The sequence below is a fragment of the Nerophis lumbriciformis genome, linkage group LG27 (assembly GCF_033978685.3).
Source record: "Nerophis lumbriciformis linkage group LG27, RoL_Nlum_v2.1, whole genome shotgun sequence".
Lineage (NCBI taxonomy): Eukaryota > Metazoa > Chordata > Actinopteri > Syngnathiformes > Syngnathidae > Nerophis > Nerophis lumbriciformis.
Window position 1 is genome coordinate 12,743,884 of NC_084574.2, and position 17,325 is coordinate 12,761,208.

The following is a 17,325-nucleotide window of genomic DNA, read 5'->3' on the forward strand; positions in this document are numbered from 1 at the left end:
AAAAAATAGTGTTGGGGGGAGGGCAAAAAACAAAAAAATCTTAAATTGTTATGATTTGTCTGCTTTTTTCCAGAGATCTAAAGTTGGACAACGTTATGCTGGACTGTGAGGGCCACATTAAGATCGCTGACTTCGGCATGTGTAAAGAGAACATGACGGACGGAGTGAGCACTCGGACCTTCTGCGGTACTCCGGACTACATTGCCCCCGAGGTAAGGTTTGGACTGGAAAACTTGGATTGAGTGGTGTTTGCGAAGCCTGATGCGTGAGGTCACTTGTGTCTCGGCCTATGTCGCCTCCGTGGACTAGATTAAGGTCACTGCCTTGGGACACACACGCACTCACACACGCACTCACACACACACACACACACAACATACTTTCTATTAATGCAAACATTGCATTTAGACTGGCAGGCACTTGTCCTCAGCAAAATCCTGACTTGTACATCCATCATCAAACAAGCCGCACACTTGTTTTGCCCTTGACCTTTTTTATTTATATATTGTATTAAGTGTAATACGGGGCATTTAAATTACCCATGATGATTGAAATGTCACTACCAAGTGGTCTTGGTGTGTTTTTTGCTATCATTTCCCATTAAATGAACTAGTTTTTGAGTAATTGGTAGATAACTAACTGTGCTTGGAACGCCCCTTTTGCATCGGCAGACTGGATGTGTCGCCCTCTCTTGGTATGATGTCATCCACAGAACTAGACAATGTAGATCAATGGTGTCAAAGTCAAGGTCCGCGGGCCGCATCTGATTTAATTATGAGACACAATTGTGTCAAAGTCATGATTTTTTTTTTTCATGCTTCAAATAAGAAATTATTACTTTAAAAAAGTAGTTTTATTCTTGTGAGTAGAGATGTATGTATATGATAATATCGGCAGGCCGATATCGACCGATAAATGCTTTAGAATGTAATATCGGAAATTATCGGTATCGTTTTTTTTATTATCGGTATCGTTTTTTTTTTTGTGTGTGTGTTTTTTTTGTATTAAATCAACATAAAAAACACAAGATACACTTACAATTAGTACACCAACCCAAAAAAACTCCCTCCCCCATTTACACTCGTTCACACAAAAGGGTTGTTTCTTTCTGTTATTAATATTCTGGTTCCTACATTATATATCAATATATATCAATACAGTCTGCAAGGGATACAGTCCGTAAGCACACATGATTGTGCGTGCTGCTGGTCCACTAATAGTACTAACCTTTAACAGTTAATTTTACTCATTTTCATTAACTACTAGTTTATATGTAGCTGTTTTTATATTGTTTTACTTTCTTTTTTTATTCAATAATTTTTTTTAAATTTATTTATCTTATTTTATTTTATTTTATTTTTTTTAAAGGACCTTAGCTTCACCATACCTGGTTGTCCAAATTAGGCATAATAATGTGTTAATTCCATGACTGTATATATTGGTATCGGTTGATATCGGTATCGGTACTTAAGGCATACTTGCCAACCCTCCCGAAATTCAGCGCCTCTCCCGAAAACCTCCCGGGACAAATTATCTCCCGAAATTCAGGCGGACTCAGGTCCATGCGGACCTGAGTCCGCTTTCCCACAATATAAACGGCGTGCCTGCCCAATCACGTTATAACTGTAGAATGATGGAGGGCGAGTTGTTGGTTTCTTATGTGGGTTTATTGTTAGGCAGTTTCATTAACGTCCTCCCAGTGCGGCAACAACACACAACAACAGCAGTCACGTTTTCATCTACCGTAAAGCAGTTCGTCTGCCGTAAACAGCAATGTTGTGACACTCTTAAACAGGACAATACTGCCATCTAGTGCATTTGATGAAAGCACTTTTGTGCGTGCCACACAGCAATGCATCATCAGAGAGGGTGTTCAGCATGGTTAGAAAAATAGTGACAGAATAGAACAAGGATGGACAATTCAACCCTTAACTCAACAAGTATATGTGTAAATAAATGAACACTGAAATTCAAGTATTTCTTTTATATATATATATATGTATATTGTTGCGTTTTGGACCAGTTTGTTCCTCCCAGGGAATTCAAGTCACAAGTCGCTCCCAAGCTCTTTACGACACTTAAAGCTGAGTAGAAAAACCACCAGAGACAGAATAGCTATTTTGTAATATATTTGCAAAATTTTGCATATATACATTGAGACCAGTCCAGCATAGAACATTCAATCGCCCCGCTAAGATGGTCTGCCCCCCAGACAAACCCTCTCCCCTCTTAAGTCCCTGGCAGTCATGTCTCTCTAGCCAAAACAAATGCCCATTATCGCTCTTTCTAACATTCCAAAGCTTCAAGGTTAACACACACAGTTTACTTGCAGACAAACAGAAAGAGAACAAATGGAAAAACACGAGCTGTTTTCAAATATGACTATGAATTAAAAGAAGTAACACTTAAATTCGGATATATGTAAATATCTGCCTCCGACAATATATATATATATATATATATATATATATATATATATATATATATATATATATATATATATATATATATATATAATAAAAGTAATATATATATTTATAGCTAGAATTCACTGAAAGTCAAGTATTTATATATATATATGAAATACTTGACTTGGTGAATTCTAGCTGTAAATATACTCCTCCCCTCTTAGCCACGCCCCCAACCACGCCCCCACCCCCACCTCCCACCTCCCGAAATCGGAGGTCTCAAGGTTGGCAAGTATGACTTAAGGGTCAATATCGGATATCGGCAAAAAGCCATTATCGGACATCCCTACTTGTGAGTGTTGATGACACAGCTTTGCAACAGTTGATATTCTAGTTTCAAACATGTTTTACTCAATATAGCTCATAAAATCTCAGCAACAAGCTGTAATATCTTACTGAGATCATTTAGGAGCAAAACACTTAAAACAAGTAAAACACTCTAACATAAAATCTGCTTAATGAGAAGAATGATCTTATCAGACAAAAAATAAGCAAATATCACCCTTATTTGACATATTTAATCTTACTTAGATTTCAGTTTTTGCAGTGTTTACATGAAAGCCAGACTTTATTCTGACCTTTTTTTTTGTTTTCTCACAGCCTGCACCAGAGGGAGAAAAGCCCCCCCCCTCCACCCTCTGGTTGAGAGCTTTTACTAAATGTCAAAACAAGTCGACGACTGCAAAACCTTGCGAACTAAAACGGCGTGCGAGCTCAGAAGTGTTATTTTCTGATTTCACTTGTATATTATCGTCCAACGTTCTGGCCATTGTTCCCTAGTTGCCTTCAATCTAGTGGAGAGTGCTGCTATAGATTCTCTTGGCTGTCAGTATTGGATGCAGCCAGTGATGACATGCTGTGACTGCTCACAGTCGGACTGACACTAATGCTCCAGCCAGTGATTACACAGCAGGGATGAGAGCTGCTGCTCTCTCCATCATGCTGTCATGTAGTGGACACTGCACACTCACACACACTTTGTCAGGGAGTGCTATACACTTGCCGGTTTATTAATAACTCTGATGGACTGGTGTCACAGCGTGTTTGCATACCCATCTTGATGGATTTGGATCGCATGCGATCGACTATGACGCCGTGTGTACTACTTAAGTTCTAGCTAAACAAAATAAACCAATTGATTTACATCATTTTCAGTTTATGTCGAACATGCATGTTTCCTGTTGTTTCATCACGGCACGTTCGAAAAGGAGTAGGAAGAGGCGGAGCTTATTTAATCCTACCCCTTTTCATATCATTGCGGTTTTATCCCATTTCTTTGTTCCCTGTTTGTAACAGAACAGCGAATAAATAAATAAATAATATACACTATATTGCCAAAAGTATTTGTCCAGCCATCTAAATGATCGGAATCAGGTGTCTTAATCACATGGCCCGGGCCACAGGTGTATAAAATCAAGCACTTAGTGCACTTAGTTCCTGTTTTCCCTGCATTTTGACATTAAAGTCATGTTTCCCTGCGCTACGCCTGCCATCTCTGCATCCATATATACAGGGGCAAAACAAAAGCCTTCCATCTACAAACCCCGTTTCCATATGAGTTGGGAAATTGTATGAGATGTAAATTGTTGCGTTTTGGACCAGTTGTTCCTCCCAGGGAATTCAAGTTTCTGGTCGTCGCTCCCAAGCTCTTTATGACACTTAAAGCTGAGTAAAAGAACCACCAGAGACAGAATAGGTATTTTGTAATATATTTGCAAATCGCACAGCTAAGATGGTCTGATCTAAAATATGGAAACCTTCTATTATATAAAGTCTCTCTCCCTCCCACCCTCGCTGTCTTGTCTTTCCAGCCCAAACACATGCCCATTGTCCTCCGCACCTGGACATAAGAAGAGATAAAAGAAGGAGTATCTCTCCTCTCCACATTCCACAGTCAAGGTTAGCACACAGTATTTGCAGACAACCAAAAGACCACAATTGGAAGAAAAACACTAGCTGTTTTGTAATATGATTATGAAATTAAAGAAGTAACACTTAAATACGGATATATGTAAAATATATTCTGTCACATGTGCACTGACAAGGGGAAACACTGCTCCTCTAAGTGTAAAAGTATTGCTCAGGTCCCAACTACAGTGCATCCGGAAAAGTGCTTCACTTTTTTCCCCCCACATTCTGTCATGTTGCAGCCTTATTCTAAAATGGATTACATTCGTTGTTGTCCTCAAAATTCTACACACAATATCCCATTATAACGATGTGAAAAGTTGCATTTTGTTGTCAGTTTCGCAAATGTGTTACAAACCCCGTTTCCATATGAGTTGGGAAATTGTGTTAGATGTAAATATAAACGGAATACAATGATTTGCAAATCCTTTTCAACCCATATTCAGTTGAATATGCTACAAAGACAACATATTTGATGTTCAAACTGATAAACTTTTTTTTGTTGTTGCAAATAATCATTAACTTTAGAATTTGATGCCAGCAACACATGACAAAGAAGTTGGGAAAGGTGGCAATAAATACTGATAAAGTTGAGGAATGCTCATCAAACACTTATTTGGAACATCCCACAGGTGAACAGGCATATTGGGAACAGGTGGGTGCCATGATTGGGTATAAAAGTAGATTCCATGAAATGCTCAGTCATTCACAAACAAGGATGGGGCGAGGGTCACCACTTTGTCAACAAATGCGTGAGCAAATTGTTGAACAGTTTAAGAAAAACCTTTCTCAACCAGCTATTGCAAGGAATTTAGGGATTTCACCATCTACTAATATCATCAAAGGGTTCAGAGAATCTGGAGAAATCACTGCACGTAAGCAGCTAAGCCCGTGACCTTCCATCCCTCAGGCTGTACTGCATCAACAAGCGACATCAGTGTGTAAAGGATATCACCACATGGGCTCGGGAACACTTCAGAAACCCACTGTCAGTAACTACAGTTGGTCGCTACATCTGTAAGTGCAAGTTAAAACTCTCCTATGCAAGGCGAAAACCGTTTATCAACAACACCCAGAAATGCCGTCGGCTTCGCTGGGCCTGAGCTCATCTAAGATGGACTGATACAAAGTGGAAAAGGGTTCTATGGTCTGACGAGTCCACATTTCAAATTGTTTTTGGAAACTGTGGACGTCGTGTACTCCGGACCAAAGAGGAAAAGAACCATCCGGATTGTTATAGGCGCAAAGTTGAAAAGCCAGCATCTGTGGTGGTATGGGGGTGTATTAGTGCCCAAGGCATGGGTAACTTACACATGTGTGAAGGCGCCATTAATGCTGAAAGGTACATACAGGTTTTGGAGCAACATATGTTGCCATCCAAGCAACGTTACCATGGACGCCCCTGCTTATTTCAGCAAGACAATGCCAAGCCACATGTTACATCAACGTGGCTTCGTAGTAAAAGAGTGCGATTACTAGACTGGCCTGCCTGTAGTCCAGACCTGTCTCCCATTGAAAATGTGTGGCGCATTATGAAGCCTAAAATACCACAACGGAGACCCCCGGACTGTTGAACAACTTAAGCTGTACATCAAGCAAGAATGGGAAAGAATTCCACCTGAGAAGCTTAAAAAATGTGTCTCCTCAGTTCCCAAAAGTGTTGTTAAAAGGAAAGGCCATGTAACACAGTGGTGAACATGCCCTTTTCCATCTACTTTGGCACGTGTTGCAGCCATAAAATTCTAAGTTAATTATTATTTGCAAAAAAAAAAAAGTTTATGAGTTTGAACATCAAATATGTTGTCTTTGTAGTGCATTCAATTGAATATGGGTTGAAAAGGATTTGCAAATCATTGTATTCCGTTTATATTTACATCTAACACAATTTCCCAACTCATATGGAAACGGGGTTTGTAACACATTTGCGAAACTGACAACAAAATGCAACTTTTCACATCGTTATAATGGGATATTGTGTGTAGGATTTTGAGGACAACAACGAATGTAATCCATTTTAGAATAAGGCTGCAACATGACAGAATGTGGGGGAAAAAAAGTGAAGCACTTTTCCGGATGCACTGTAGTTGGGACCTGAGCAATACTTTTACACTTAGAGGAGCAGTGTTTCCCCTTGTTGTCAGTGCACATGTGACAGAAGCAGTCATGTTCTTTACACACACACACACACACACACACACACACACACACACACACAACAACAGTTCTCGCTCGGTTTCCCCTGACCTATTTAAGTAGCCAGTCATCGGCAGCTCCTGTGTGGGAGGAATGCTGGCGTCCATTTACACCTCGGTGACTTTGATGCCGAGAGAAAGCGATGGAGAGAAAGAGCGCAGCTTGTTGGAGAAACAAGGAGACATAAAAGCTATTAAGTGTCAGTAAAAGAGCAGACGGAGGAACGCAGGGAGGAAAGAGAGCAGTCTAATGATGACATTATACGGGAGCATTTGAGAATATTGAGCCGTCTGAAGCGGCCCGTTTCCATTATGGCCTGGTCGACCCACGCGGCGTGTCATCTCGGGGATGAAACAGCACGGTGTGGCTTTGAGCTGTCAGGCTGATGAAGTACGAATTTAGCCAGTCTGTTTTTTTTCCTTCCAGTGGACTCCTACACATACTAATGGGATGTAATGCTTGAAAGTGGACCTTGGATGATGTCAATATGAACTTAAAACACTTGCTTGTGGTCTAGATCAGTGTTTTTCAACCACTGTGCCGTCAGATACAGTCTGGTGTATGTAATTTCACCTAATTGGGTTAAAAATATTTTTTGCAAACCAGTAATTATAATCCGCAAATGTGCCGTTGTTGAGTGTCTGCACTGGCTAGAGCTCGGCAGCGTAACGATGTAATACTCTTCCATATCAGTAGGTGGCAGCAGGTAGTTAATTGCTTTGTAGATGTCAGGGATATGGTTTGTGGTGATCACAATATGCGGGAGGCAGCGTGCAGGTAAAAAGGTGTCTAACACTTAAACTAAAAATAAATAAAAGGCGAGTGCCGCTAAAAAGGCATTGAAGCTTAGGGATGGTTATGCAAAACGAAACTAAAACTGAACTGGCTGCAAAGTAAACAAAAACAGAATGCTGGACGACAGCAAAAACTTGGAACAGACGGCGTCCACAAAGTACATTTGTACATGACAATCAACAATGTCCCCACAAAGAAGGATAGCGTCCGTACAACTTAAAGGCCTACTGAAATGCGATTTTCTTATTTAAACGGGGATAGCAGGTCCATTCTATGTGTCATACTTGATCATTTCGCGATATTGCCATATTTTTGCTGAAAGGATTTAGTAGAGAACATCGACGATAAAGTTCGCAACTTTTGGTCGCTGATAAAAAAGCCTTGCCTGTACCGGAAGTAGCAGACGAGTAGCGTGACGTCACAGGTTGTGGAGCTCCTCACATCCGCACATTGTTTACAATCATGGCCACCAGCAGCGAGAGCGATTCGGACCGAGAAAGCGACGATTTCCCCATTGATTCGAGCGAGGATGAAAGATTTGTGGATGAGGAAAGTGAGAGTGAAGGACTAGAGGGCAGTGGGAGCGATTCAGATAAGGAAGATGCTGTGAGAGGCGGGTGGGACCTGATATTCAGCTGGGAATGACTAAACAGTAAATAAACACAAGACATATATATACTCTATTAGCCACAACACAACCAGGCTTATATTTAATACGCCACAAATTAATCCCGCATAACAAACACCTCCCCCCTCCCGTCCATATAACCCGCCAATACAACTCAAACACCTGCACAACACACTCAATCCCACAGCTAAAGTACCGTTCACCTCCCCAAAGTTCATACAGCACATATATTTCCCCAAAGTTACGTACGTGAGACATGCACATAGCGGCACGCACGTACGGGCAAGCGATCAAATGTTTGGAAGCCGCAGCTGCATGCGTACTCGCGGTACCGCGTCTGCGCATCCAACTCAAAGTCCTCCTGGTAAGAGTCTCTGTTATCCCAGTTCTCCACAGGCCAATGGTAAAGCTTGACTGTCATCTTCCGGGAATGTAAACAATGAAACACCGGCTGTGTTATCCGGCACAACAGTCAGGGGGTGCATTCTACGGCGGGGGTGCGTTTTCCGGCACAACACCTGCCGCAATACACCGCCTCCCACCTACAGCTTTCTTTTTTGCTGTCTCTATTGTTCATTGAACAAATTGCAAAAGATTCACCAACACAGATGTCCAGAATACTGTGGAATTTTGCGATGAAAACAGACGACTTAATAGCTGGCCACCATGCTGTCCCAAAATGTCCTCTACAATCCGCGACGTCACGCGCTGACGTCATCATACCGAGACGTTGTCAGCAGGATATTTTGCGCGAAATTTAAAATTGCACTTTAGTAAACTAACCCGGCCGTATTGGCATGTGTTGCAATGTTAAGATTTCATCATTGATATATAAACTATCAGACTGCGTGGTCGGTAATAGTGGGTTTCAGTAGGCCTTTAAATAGTCTTGATTGGGAAAACAAAGCAGGTGCGAATAGCGTTCAAGGAAGACATGAAACTGTTACAGGAAAATACCAACAAAAGAGGAAAAGCCACCAAAATAAGAGCGCAAGACAAGAAGTAAAACACTACACACAGGAAAACACCAAAAAACTCCAAATAAGTCACGGTGTCACCACTTTGTGAAATAATGCGTGAGCAAATTGTCGAACAGTTTAAAAACAACATTTCTCAACGAGCTATTGCAAGGAATTTAGGGATTTCACCATCATCCAAATGTTCAGAGAATCTGGAGAAACCACTACACGTAAGCGATGATATTACGGACCTTTGATCCCTCAGGCGGCACTGCATAAAAAAACGACAACAGTGTATAAAGGATATCACCACATGGGCTCAGGGACACTTCAGAAAACCACTGTCCGTAACTACAGTTCATCGCTGCATCTGTAAGTGCAAAGCGAAAGCCATTTATCAACAACACCCAGAAACGCCGCCGGCTTCGCTGGGCCCCGAGCTCATCTAAGATGGACTAATGCAAAGTGGAAAAGTGGTTTTGGGTTTTGAGAAAATATTTCAATGGCATCAATTTGCCTGAAATAATAAAAAAAATATCCTTATTTAAATTATAAACATTTTATTGACCAACTACAACCATTTGATACCAAACAATAATAATAAAATGAACTCATTAAATAATAACAAATTCAAATGTATCAGCAACATACAATATATAAAACACTTTAACCTACAAAATGAAATATGAAAACATTTATAGAAACTATTTGTGCTGATTTTATTTTATTTTTTTATTCAAAACGAGAAAGTCAGAGTTAATGGCGACAGGAGCATGTTTTGTAGTGCACAGCTTTTCGAAGTGGGGTTTAAAGCAGGGGTGTCCAAACCACGGCTTGTGGGCAAAATGCGGCTCAGTAGCATCTTCAATTGGGCCCGCAATGCACAAGTTTTAAATTTCAATAAGCAACCTGGCTGTTTGGGGTGTTTTCATATTAAATTTAAATGCCCAGGGGTTTGACAGGTGGCATTTGGTCGGCATTTTGTCAAAAAATTTAAGAAACACACTTTATTGACTTCACAAGTACAGCATTCACTGATATGATCCAATCCAAACAACCTTTCCTAGTCATGGTGCAGAAAAAAAAAATCCAGCACAAAAAGTCAACACACATGGTCACACATAGCACAACCTGCTCACTGAACTTTGTAGGTATTATAAAAAATAAACTGTTTATCACCATAGAAAATTCAAAATAATATGTATTGTGTAGAGATGTCCGATAATATCGGAATGCCGATATTATCGGCCGATAAATGCTTTAAAATGTAATATCGGAAATTATCGGTATCGATTTCAAAATTATCGGTATCGGTTTCAAAAAGTAAAATGTATGAATTTTTAAAACGCCGCTGTACAGAGTGGTACACGGACGTAGGGAGAAGTACAGAGCGCCAATAAACCTTAAAGGCACTGCCTTTGCGTGCCGGCCCAATCACATAATATCTACGGCTTTTCACACACACAAGTGAATGCAAGGCATGCTTGGTCAACAGCCATACAGGTCACACTGATATATGCGCCACAATGTGAATCCACACCAAACAAGAATGACAAACACATTTCGGGAGAACATCCGCACCGTAACACAACATAAACACAACAGAACAAATACCCAGAACCCCTTGCAGCACTAACTCTAACGGGACGCTATAATATACACCCCCCGCTAGGACATCCCTAATATATATATATATATATATATATATATATATATATATATATATATATATACATATATATACATATTAGGGCTGTGAATCTTTGGGTGTCCCACGATTCGATTCAATATCGATTCTTGGGGTCACGATTCGATTCAAAATCGATTTTTTTCCCATTCAACACAATTCTCGATTCAAAAACGATATTTTCCCGATTCAAAAGGATTCTCTATTCATTCAATACATATGATTTCAGCAGGATCTACCCCAGTCTGCTGACATGCAAGCAGAGTAGTAGATTTTTGTAAAAAGCTTTTATAATTGTAAAGGACAATGTTTTATCAACTTTTTGCAATAATGTAAATTTGTTTTAACTATTAAATGAACCAAAAATATGACTTATTTTGTCTTTGTGAAAATATTGGACACAGTATGTTGTCAAGCTTATGTGATGCGATGCAAGTGTAAGCCACTGTGACACTATTGTTCATTTATTTTATTTTTTTATAAATGTCTAATGATAATGTCATTGAGGGATTTTTAATCACTGCTATGTTGAAATTGTAACTAATATTGATACTGTTGTTGATAATATTCATTTTTGTTTCACTACTTTTGGTTTGTTCTGTGTCGTGTTTGTGTCTCCTCTCAATTGCTCTGTTTATTGCAGTTCTGAGTGTTGCTGGGTCGGGTTTGGTTTTGGAATTGGATTGCATAGTTATGGTATTGCTGTGTGTTGTTTTGTTGTATTGATTAATTAAAAAATTTTTAAAAAATAAAATAAAATTTTAAAATAAATACATTTAAAAAAAAATCGATTTTTTTAAAAATGAGAATCGATTCTGAATCGCAAAACGTGAGAATCGTGATTCAAATTCGAATTGATTTTTTCCCACACCCCTAATATATATATATATATATATATATATATATATATATATATATATATATATATATATATATATATATATATATATATATTTCAGCTTTTCGGCACCCGGTCAAATTGTTTTAGTCCAATGCGGCCCCCCAGTCAAAAAGTTTTCACACCCCTGGTTTAAAACAAGATACTGCTCTAGACTGCTAAATTTGTATAGTAATTTGATACAATATACACGAGTACCATGTTGTTGAGGACTTGGGACTATCTATCAATGCATTTTCACTGCATTGAAAGTAAACCTATGTGTAAATAAATTACATGACATAAATTGTTATTGAAATTGGCATACGTCAAGTAAGAATCGTGATAGGAGTGTATATTTTAATGCCACTTAATTGAATCATGTAGACAGTTGTTTTTTTGATAAGTAGAATTTATCCTGGACACTTAGGAGAGGAAAGGCAGACGATGCAAGAAAGGAAAAGAGAGTGAGGCACATAACATGGTCTGATAATTCTCTTGAAATACAGAATTCATATAAGGTATATAAGGTCATGTACATTAATTCCTAAACATGCATCTAGGGATACTGTAACGCCCCCCCCCCCCATAGGTTTCCTCACACTTATTCTACAGCGGCTCCAAATTTAAACCTTGCGGTCCAGATTAGAGCTATCAGGAGTTTCCCTTGCAGCTGTGTGTGAGCGACAGTGTGTGTGACAGAGGTGAGAATTATGAGGTGGAGAAGCCAACGTGTGATGAAGCAGCAAATTAGACCGAGCAGGTGGTTTGGTGGAAGGCGGCATCCTGCAAACTGGATGCGGTGTTGCTGAATTGGAAATGAGAAGCCGTCGAACCAGAAGCATTAAAGGGGAACTGCACTTTTTTTTTTAATCGTTTACAATCATTATGAAAGACAAGACGACTGATGTGTTTTTTTAATGCATTCTAACTTGTGAATAAAAGTCCGCTTACAACAAAGCCAATAGGAGCTCCTCCAGTCAGCACATAAAACCCAATAAATAACTGGGTTGAATATTAACCCTAATATTAACCTACTCAGTGGCCTAGTGCAGTGGTTCTCAAATGGGGGTACGCGTACCCCTGGGGGTACTTGAAGGTATGCCAAGGGGTACGTGATATTTTTTTTAAATATTCTAAAAATAGCAACAATTCAAAAATCCTTTATAAATATATTTATTGAATAATACTTCAACAAAATATGAATGTAAGTTCATAAACTCAGTGAAGCACAAGCTCAGGTTTCTCACTAAAATGTCTGTCAAAAAGAAGTGTGAAAAGAAATGCAACAATGCAATATTCAGTGTTGACAGCTAGATTTTTTTGTGGACATGTTCCATAAATATTGATGTTAACGATTTCTTTTTTTGTGAAGAAATGTTTAGAATTAAGTTCATGAATCCAGATGGATCTCTATTACAATCCCCAAAGAGGGCACTTTAAGTTGATGATTACTTCTATGTGTAGAAATCTTTATTAGGGACCCGAGTCCCTTTGGGACAGAGGACCCTATTGAATTTTGAGCGTTTTATTATTATACCGCCGCCTTTTTGAGCTGTAACTTGACCCTCTTAACATGCTTCAAAACTCACCAAATTGGACACACACATCAGGACTGGTGAAAATTACGATCTAATCGAAAAACCAAACCCCAAAACTTAAAATTGCGCTCTAGCGCCCCCTAGGAAGAAAACGCAGACAAAACTGCCTGAAACTCCCAGTAGGAATGTCGTAGAGATATGAAACAAAAAACTCTATGTAGGTCTCACTTAGACCTAGGTATATTTCATACACTGACAATTCCCAGCAAAAATCAACAGGAAGTTTGCAATTCCCCCTTCAAAACTAAAGTTGTGTAAAAACAGTCACCTTTTTTCTAACATTATCTCCTCTGAGCGCGTTTGTCGTGTCGGCTTCAAATTACCACAGGAGAGAGATTGAACCCTTCTGATTAAAAGTTGATGAAAGAGTTTTAATTACTGCTCCGGTTTGGATTTTATTAGCCCTCAAAGTCGGCCCCGGCCATCGCTGCTTGCAGCTTTAATTTATAATTGAATCACTTGTTTATTTCTCAACAAGTTTTTAGTTATTTTTATGTCTTTTTTTCCAAATAGTTCAAGAAAAACCACGACAAATGAGCAATATTTTTCACAGTTATACAATTTAATAAATCAGAAACTGATGACATAGTGCTTATTTATCTCTTTTTTTTTTCCAACCAAAAATGCTTTGCTCTGATTAGGGGGTACTTGAATTACAAATATGTTCACAGGGGGTACATCACTGAAAAAAGGTTGAGAACCACTGGCCTAGTGGTTAGAGTGTCCGCCCTGAGATCGGTAGGTTGTGAGTTCAAACCCCGGCCGAGTCATACCAAAGACTATAAAAATGGGACCCATTACCTCCCTGCTTGGCACTCAGCATCAAGGGTTGGAATTGGGTGTTGAATCACCAAAAATTATTCCCGGGCGTGGCCACCGCTGCTGCCCACTGCTCCCCTCACCTCCCAGGGGGTGAACAAGGGGATGGGTCAAATGCAGAGGACACATTTCACCACACCTAGTGTGTATGTGACTATCATTGGCACTTTAACTTAGTGTTAGTGATATTGTTATTATAAGCCCTAACGCAGGCAAACTATTTATGGCGATCTGAATCTGAGGCAATATATTCAACTTTATGTACTTATCTGTTAGGTTCGCACACAGAGGCGCATTCAATCCAAAAAGTTTATAAATCCAAAAGTTCGGTAAATCAATGTTCCGCTGTAAACAAAAACAGGTGCCAAAAGGTAAAAAAATGGTTTTGCATAATAGGACCATTTTAACTAAAAATATGCCCAGTGCTTTCTTAGGAACTTCTCTACTCTTTCCCTACTTTCAAAGCTCTTAGTGATTCTAGGATGCAAAAAAAATATTGCTTATGATCCATAATTAGTTTTTAAAAATAATTTAAGCTTTTTCATGCCCGACATTTAGGCATTGTTCCATACCAGAGAACATCATTATCCTTAACATGAAGAATCAACATAACAAAGTATTCAGATCAATTGATCTGAGGCAATATATTCAACTTTATTTACTTATCTGTTAGGTTCGCACACAGAGGCGCATTCAATAAAAAAAAGATTATAAACCCAAAAGTTTGGTAAATCGAGGTTCCGCTGTAAACAAAAACAGGTGCCAAAAGGTTAAAAAAAAAAATGGTTTTGCATAATAGGACCACTTTAACTTCAAATATGCCCAGTACAGTCTTTGGAACTTCTCTACTCTTTCCCTACTTTCAAAGCTCTTAGTGATTCTAGGATGCAAAAAAAATATTGCTTATGAGCCATGAATAGTTTTTAAAAATATTTTAAGCTTTTTTTATGCCCGACAGTTAGGCATTGTTCCATCCCAGAGAACATCATTTTCCTTAACATGAAGAATCAACATAACAAAGTTTTCAGATCAATTGATCTGAATATCCTGCAATATATTCAACTTGATGTACTTATCTGTTAGGTTCGCACACAGAGGCGCATTCAATCAAAAGAGTTTATAAATCCAAAAGTTCGGTAAATCGATGTTCCGCTGTAAACAAAAACAGGTGCCAAAAGGTTAAAAAAAATGGTTTTGCATAATAGGACCACTTTAACTTCAAATATGCCCAGTACAGTCTTTGGAACTTCTCTACTCTTTCCCTACTTTCAAAGCTCTTAGTGATTCTAGGATGCAAAAAAAAATATTGCTTATGATCCATAATTATTGTTCCATCCCAGAGAACATCATTATCCTTAACATGAAGAATCAACATAACAAAGTATTCAGATCATTTAATCTGAGGCAATATATTCAACTTTATGTACTTATCTGTTAGGTTCGCACACAGAGGCGCATTCAATCCAAAAAGTTTATAAATACAAAAAGTTCGGTAAATCGAGGTTCCACTGTAAACAAAAACAGGTGCCAAAAGGTTAAAAAAAAAATGGTTTTGCATAATAGGACCACTTTAACTTCAAATATGCCCAGTACAGTCTTTGGAACTTCTCTACTCTCTCCCTACTTTCAAAGCTCTTAGTGATTCTAGTAAGCAAACAAAAATATTGCTTATGATCCATAATTTAGAACAATAGTTTTTAAAAATATTTTAAGCTTTTTCATGCCCGACATTTAGGCAGTGTTCCATACCAGAGAACATCATTATCCTTAACATTTAGACTCAACATAACAAAGTATTCAGATAATTTAATCTGAATCTCATGCAATATATTCAACTTGATGTACAATCATTTGTTAATTTCTCAAAATTAAACCTTGGTGATCTGGGGTGGTGTGTGTCTGTGTGTTTGCGGGAGTGTGTGTGTAGTAAAAAGAGTAGCCTGGAATAGCTAGCAGTCTGATCCAAAACTGTCATGTAGTATTAGGCCTAATGGGACAGAGATGTCTACAGCAATACACGCACACACATATGCACACACACACACACACACACACACACACATACTGGTTATCATTTGGAATGGGGACCAAGTTTTTGATCATCACTTGTGGGGACCACCCTTTCTACAGGTTGTGGAGGCATTAAAAAAATGAGGTAAAATGGCCACTGCCCAGTTAGCTCATACATGTCTATAAATCTCTGGATTGATGAAGTAATGTGCTGATCATTCTTACTGGGGACCCTGGGGAAAAAGAGTTACCAAATTTAAAGAATTTTGCATAATTCACACAAATTTGTACGTGACTACTGAGGAACTTTTTAAAACAAAAAAAAACAAAAAAAAAAAAAAAGGGAAAATGTGCAAATGTCTCACACTCAAACTAACCAGTAAACAAGTTTTATGGGCCAAAGCTTAAAAATCACTTGGGCATCTTCAGAATGGATCTGACTATCATTTAAATAGGTTTCCCTTTAGGGTAGGGATGATGTTCGAAACCAGTTCTCCCGGTTGTTCGATAAGAAAATAACCGTTCGATAAGAAAAGAACCGATTCCATGGACTCGAATCCCTTTTTGAGAACCGGTTCCCGTTATTGAGGCCACTATATTAAAGAAAAAGAGTCGGTTCTTTATTCGAATCCCTGGGAACGAATCCCGTCCCACAAGAAATGCCCTGTGGGACATCACAGGAAATGACGTCATTTCTAGGGATGTCCGATAATGGCTTTTTGCCGATATCCGATATTCCGATATTGTCCAACTCTTTAATTACCGATACCGATATCAACCAATACATACAGTCGTGGAATTAACACATTATTATGCCTAATTTGGACAACCAGGTATGGTGAAGATAAGGTACTTTGAAAAAAAAATGAATAAAATAAAATAAGATAAATAAATTAAAAACATTTTCTTGAATAAAAAAGAAAGTAAAACAATATAAAAACAGTTACATTGAAACGAGTAATTAATGACAATTAGTCAAATTAACTGTTAAAGGTTAGTACTATTAGTGGACCAGCAGCACGCACAATCATGTGTGCTTACGGACTGTATCCCTTGCAGACTGTATTGATATATATTGATATATAATGTAGGAACCAGAATATTAATAATAGAAAGAAACAACCCTTTTGTGTGAATGAGTGTAAATGGGGGAGGAAGGTTTTTTGGGTTGGTGCACTAATTGTAAGTGTATCTTGTGTTTTTTATGTTGATTTAATAAAAATTAAAAAAAAACGATACCGATCATAAAAAAAAACCCGATACCGATAATTTCTGATATTACATTTTAACGCATTTATCGGCCGATAATATTGGCAGGCCGATATTATCGGACATCTCTAGTCATTTCCTGTGATGTCACACAAGCAGCAAAAATAATGG

At 38.5% G+C, this 17,325-nt stretch overlaps 1 protein-coding gene across 1 annotated transcript in view; it reads left to right on the forward strand.

Moving 5' to 3' along the window:
- The window catches only part of prkcaa (protein kinase C, alpha, a), a 407,487-nt gene that overhangs the window by 316,315 nt on the left and 73,847 nt on the right, over window positions 1-17,325 (forward strand). Inside the window, exon 13 of the mRNA XM_061922863.2 lies at window positions 74-212. Within this exon, the coding sequence (XP_061778847.1) occupies window positions 74-212 (139 nt within the window). The remainder of the gene's footprint in view (window positions 1-73; window positions 213-17,325) is intronic.